Below are 6,000 nucleotides of genomic sequence, written 5' to 3' on the forward strand. Positions count from 1 at the left end.
GGGATGCACAACCATTCAAAAATACCACCAGGTTTCTAAGGATACAAAGCTTAATGCAAATGGGTGAAGTATCCCTTTAACCTTCTTCCTCATAGTTGTGTAATTTAATGAATCTGAAAAGTGCTGGAAGCTACAGTCTTTGCTCTGTGACCTAGTCTCAAAACGTATTCTTGTTATCTGTCCCAAAAGTGACGTTTTTTTTCCAAAACTGGGAAAGGAGTTTCAGGTATGCTGCTCCTGCGGCCTGGAAGCTTTTTTGCAGGAGGATTTTGGTCTTGGGGGGCTGGTCTCTTTAAAAGTAGATGAAAGGCATTTGAGGACGATGTGTCGGGTTGTACATGTTTGACAAATATCTTTGATATGTTGGTCAGTGTTTGTAATTGCTCTGTGTTTTATTATCTGTAACTTGCGAAATGTACTGCTGCATGTCTTGGTCAGGACACTCTTGTAGATGAGTTTATTGATCTCAATGAGTTTTTTCCCTCGTTAAATCAATTTTAAATAAATAAATAAACTACCTTTCAATTGTTTAGTTACCAGGTAAAGAGTTTTTTAATTAAGACAGAAATTTGAGAGGTGTATGTATGTAACAAATTAGTGATCAGACTCTTAGAATTGTATCTGACCCTCGTCTCAATTTGATGACTTCACTTTTTAAGTCTGAATATTGATGACTCAAATTAGGACTGAATTAATTAACTTCACTTTTAGCATGGTGCTAAATTTGTTCCTCATCATCAGGCTAATATGGACCTACATGTTGAGGCCATATCAGGACAATGTATGTGTGTGTGTTTCTGTGTCTCTGTTCATTTGTGTGTGTGTGTGTGTGTGTGTGTGTGTGTGTGTGTGTGTGTGTGTTAACCTTGTTTTGATCTGTCCAGTAGAGGTAAAATCCATGTTGGTCCACATGTAGAGTCACCGGGGTCACAGTCGACAGATCCTTAAGAAAAAGGGGAAAACCTTAGAACAATATATAATTTAGAAAAACACAAGCTTTTAAACAGAAAACATTACATCTCATGGTAATGTTTAAAATCAAATGTTCTTTTGTATTTAATACCCAGACACCTCTTTTATCTGCTCACTATACAGGAACCTGTGAGCGAGTGAACAAATTGGAATGGTATTGAACACCGTGATGGTACAGACTAAAGTTCTGCCCAGTTGTCATGGCATTCAACTATTGTCCCTGTTGCTATAGTAACCCACCATGACAGTTTGTAATTGGTTCCAGGTGTATGTGGCGGTGCAGCTGTCCTGATGTTTTTCCCCTTGAAAAGCTTTTGCACTATATGAAATTAACTCAACAGAATGGCTGCTACACTACACTACAGTGGGCCTTTAGCAAAATTATATAATATGTCATAACAAATGTATATCATTTAAGATGGTAGTTAGTTGACTGAATTTTTTAATTACTTAATTTAAATCTTGGCAGCCAATCAGAAGTTGTAAGATATGATTTCTATGAGCTTATTACAAATTAAGACAGTTAGAGCCATTGATAACACAGCCTAGCAAACTGTAAAAAAAAACTCTCCCGATTTCCTACTCTACATTGTCTTTACACATTATGAGATCACTTATTTCCTATGAAACATTCACTCCTGCAAGCTAGTTAGCAGTTTTGGGTTGTCGCTGTTAAAAGGCATTTACATGCCGTTAAAATGGCTACAGTCATAACCAAAACTGCAAGGTTGTACAGCGCGCAGTGATAGCAGAAATGTCCTTAATTGTTGTGGCTTCCTTAAGGGACTAATTCGTCACAAAGTGGAACCAGCTATATCTTACACATCAGTTTTTAACTTAATCCTGAAAATCTTCACTCTGAGTCAAGTAATTGTCTAAAAAAATAGGTGTGCATTAATTTTTCAGTCATTTATGACTATATTTCTTTTCAGAATTTTTTGTTTATGGATTCTGGAGTCTTCACTGCTTTCCTCGTGACAGAGCAGCCTGCATTCAAAAGAAAAGGTAGAAGAAAACACTGAAGATGGTTAACTAGATCCCTGGTTGTCACTTGTTGGCATAGCAACGATTTTTTTCTTAAAGCTCAGCTCAACATGCTGAAGAAATTCAAATATCAAAACAGACACACAAAACGCACACAGGGCTCAGTTATGATTTATAGATTTAACAGTGTATTGTATTAGCTCTTCCTTGTGTATGATTCATGACATTACATGGGCAGATATATTGACTAAGACACACACAAACGCACGCACACACTCACACACACACACACACACACACACGCACACACACACACACACACACACAAACACACACACACACACACACACACACACACACACACACACACACACACACACACACACACAACCAAACAAACATCCATTCTTTCTAACACATATCCTATCTGTTTAGGTGGTGGTAACCATGCCAGTTACCATGACAACAGGACCGCACATTTCTCATAGCCAGGGACAACACTTTAGCATACCAGCACACACACAGGCACACAAACACACACTGCAAATGCTGGATGATGAATAAATCCACCCAAACTTAACTCGACTTATACCTATTTACATGTTTGAATGTGCACATTACAGCATCAGAGGAGTTCTGCATGTGTGAGTCTTACCAAATCGACTACACAAACCCACACACACTCACTGACACACACACACACACACACACACACACACAGATCTCCACACATCCACACACACTCACACATGTTGAAGAGTCAATGCATTTAATCTTTCAATTACTACTGGAGTTGTACCTCAGGTCTGGAAGTCAGCACATGTCGTCCCTCTGCATAAGGGCGGCGATAAAAACAAACTCAACAACTACCAGCCTATTTCCAAACCGTCTAACCTCTCTAAAATCCTGGAGTCATTAGTCAATAATCAACTAAAATCTTTCCTTTCAAGAAATTCTGTATTAAATCCTCACTAGTCTGGTTTCAGAGAAAGACACAGCACCATATCAGCAATTACCTTAGTCATAAATAATATTGTATCAAATACTAATCAAGGGAATGCTGTGCTGCCCTCTTCGTTGATCTAACCAAAGCTTTTGACACTGTTGATCACACCATACTCCTGCAGAGGCTATATGATGTTGGTTTTGACAACTGTTCATTTAAATGGTTCCAGAATGATCTGTTCAATAGATTGCAATGTGTGACTGTACAATCTGATCGCTCTGAATACTTACAGCTATCAAAAGGGGTTCCACAAGGTTCTGTGTTGGGTCCCGTGCTGTTCACAATCAACATTAATAATATTGCATCTGTATTTACACATTTTAAGGCCAATCTTCACGCTGACGACACAGTTTTGTATTGTTTTGCAGAGACTGCACATTTAGCAGTCAAAACCTTGCAAGAAGCACTTTACAAATTGCAAAATGCACTCTATGACTTAAAATTATTACTAAATGCAGACAAAACTAAATACATGCTCGTTACAAGAGCCAGAAATATCACAGACAATGACTTGCGTAGAACAACTCTGGAAGGTCACAATATTGAAAGAGTACCTCAGTATAAATATCTTGGCATCTGGCTGGATCAATCCTTTTCGTATAAGTTTCACCACAAAATTATGACAGAAAATTGGACATTTGTACAGAAACAAAGCTAACTTCACTCTAGTGTTTCGAAAGCGAATAATTTAAGCCATCTGCCTGTCTGTTCTGGAATAGGGAGATGTCATTTATAGACACATTTCTGCCTCCACCCTAAAATCATTAGACCCAGTTTATCATTCCGCCCTCGGATTTATCACTGTTGAAAAATATTCTACTCATCACTGCATCCTGTACGCCAAAGTTGGATGGACTTCATTAACAGTTAGATGTGGCCGTTACTGGCTGCTATTTATTTATAAAGCATTTACTTACGGTAATCTAACAACATACATCACTTCTCTATCAGACTAGATCAAGTGACTGGCTAATGTTGAGGGTCCCACAAGTAAACACTTACATTGGGAAAACATCCTTTACCTTTTGTACTGCACACACCTGGAACACTTTACAAAACACATTAAAACTCAATACAATGGTTACCATGGATCAATTTAAGAAGCTGATCACAAATCACTGTGCTTATTAGTGTACATTTTGTTAACTGTAGTTGCATGCTTTGCCGATTATTCTTCTGGTTTTATAATCTATGTATTTGTCTTTGTTGTTTTTGTCTTTTATTCGTTATAATTGTACTCTCGACATCATTGTAAATGAGGGCTTGCCCTCAATGATTTCTTCAGAATAAATAAAGGTAAAATGAAATGAATACCAAAGGAATCCAAGCCAACAGGTGGTAATAATGAAACTGACCACAATTGCATCCTTCTCTAACTATCACACACACACGCATGCACGCGCACACACACACACACACACACACACACACCACACACACACACACACACACACACACACACACACACACACACAGTCTGTAATCCACAGGTACTTACTGTCAAAGCTTAATCAACAAATGAGAAGTAAACACATCTGACAACGGAATGTGTCCTCCTCTTTTTCTGTCACTTCAATTAAATTCTATTGGATTATAATTAACCATAGAACATTTATAATACAGTCAAAAAATATATGTAAATATTAAATGAAAGCTTAAACTCATAAATGGCGTGTAAAAATGCTTAAACAAGTTAATGACCTTTGGTTAGCATATCCAAACATCCAAAAATACTTACATTAAGCTGGAAAAGAAAGTCAGTCTCCTTACCTCGTCCCATTTGATGAAGTTGCTTCCGTTCTTCAGTGTGTTTGAAACAGAGGGAGGCTGGAGTTTCAATGCATGGACCCCCGGCTGAGCGCTCGCCATGGCTTCACACACATGAACAAACTCTCTCACACACACACACACACATACACACACACACACAGACACAACCTGGAGATGCTCAGGCTGAAATACTTGGATGCTGCATCTCTGTCACGTCCAAATCCAAACTCCTCAGAAGTCAGGCAGCAGCATCCTCCTCTCCTCTCTTGGCTGCACTTGTCTTTTTTTCTCTGTTGTTTCCCTCTGTTCACTCTTTTTAATGTCTGTCCTTCTTCTTCTCTTTCCTGTTTCTCTCTGCTCCGTATCCCCTTCCTCTCTTCTCCTTTCTTATTCCTCCCTCCTCTCTTCTCCCTCCCTCCCCCTGTTTGTCTCCCCCTCTCTCCTCTGTTGATGCTGCATCTCACAGAGAGACAGACTGAAACAGATGCCTTCGTGGGAGACAGGATATGTGTGTTTGTGTGTGCATGCGGGTGTGTGTGTGTTGGTGCATGCACTGCCTCCACAAATTGACTCATCGGCGACATGCGCACAACGGCAGCTTCCCACAGATGGGGGAGGGATAAGAGAGGGAGCGCAGCAGCGACAGGGAGAGATAGAAAGAGGAATAAAGGAGAGAGTGGGAGAGATGGAGTGAAATGAAAAGAGAGGAAAAGGAAGGAGGGAAAAGAGGAGGAGAGAGAATAAAGAGCAGGTGGGAGAAAGGGAAAAGAGAGTGGGCGATTTAGTGCAGGGTGATTCAAACTTAAATCAGGATTACGGTCAAATGAGGCCACTTTTAGATTCACATTACATTGCCAAAAGTATGTGGACATCAAGCATTTCAGCCATACATGATTCTCATTACTGAATCACGCATTTGAATATGCTGGTATAAGAGCCTTCACTATTCTGGTTTTAGATTTCCATCAAATTTTGAAAGCTGGGTGCAGGGATTTGCTCTGGTCAGCATTAGTGAGATTTGGCACTGATGTCAGGCGATGAGGCCTGCCTTGCAGTTCGTTGCTGAGGTCAGGGCTCTATGCCAGCCTATGAATCTCTTTAGAGTTTTGCAGTGGGGGGCTAAGACTATGTTTTTGGGTAATCGCTTGCAGTAAAAACAAAAAACAAAAAAGTAAAATTCATTCCACACTAGACCATGTACATGGTACAGGATCTTTGTTTATTGCATGAAATCTTTGCTTCCAGTTGTTGCGTATGTGACTATTAGT

At 39.5% G+C, this 6,000-nt stretch overlaps 1 protein-coding gene across 1 annotated transcript in view; it reads right to left on the reverse strand.

The window, feature by feature from the left end:
- Positions 1 to 5,158, reverse strand: part of LOC132975612 (1-phosphatidylinositol 4,5-bisphosphate phosphodiesterase beta-1-like) — a 28,101-nt gene extending 22,943 nt beyond the window's left edge. Inside the window, exons 1-2 of the mRNA XM_061040290.1 lie at positions 4,733 to 5,158; positions 866 to 943 (exon numbers count right to left, since the gene is read on the reverse strand). Of these exons, the coding sequence (XP_060896273.1) occupies positions 866 to 943; positions 4,733 to 4,831 (177 nt within the window). The 5' untranslated portion in view covers positions 4,832 to 5,158. The remainder of the gene's footprint in view (positions 1 to 865; positions 944 to 4,732) is intronic.
- Positions 5,159 to 6,000: the final 842 nt, after the last annotated feature.

This window comes from Labrus mixtus, chromosome 6 (assembly GCF_963584025.1).
Source record: "Labrus mixtus chromosome 6, fLabMix1.1, whole genome shotgun sequence".
Classification (NCBI taxonomy): domain Eukaryota; kingdom Metazoa; phylum Chordata; class Actinopteri; order Labriformes; family Labridae; genus Labrus; species Labrus mixtus.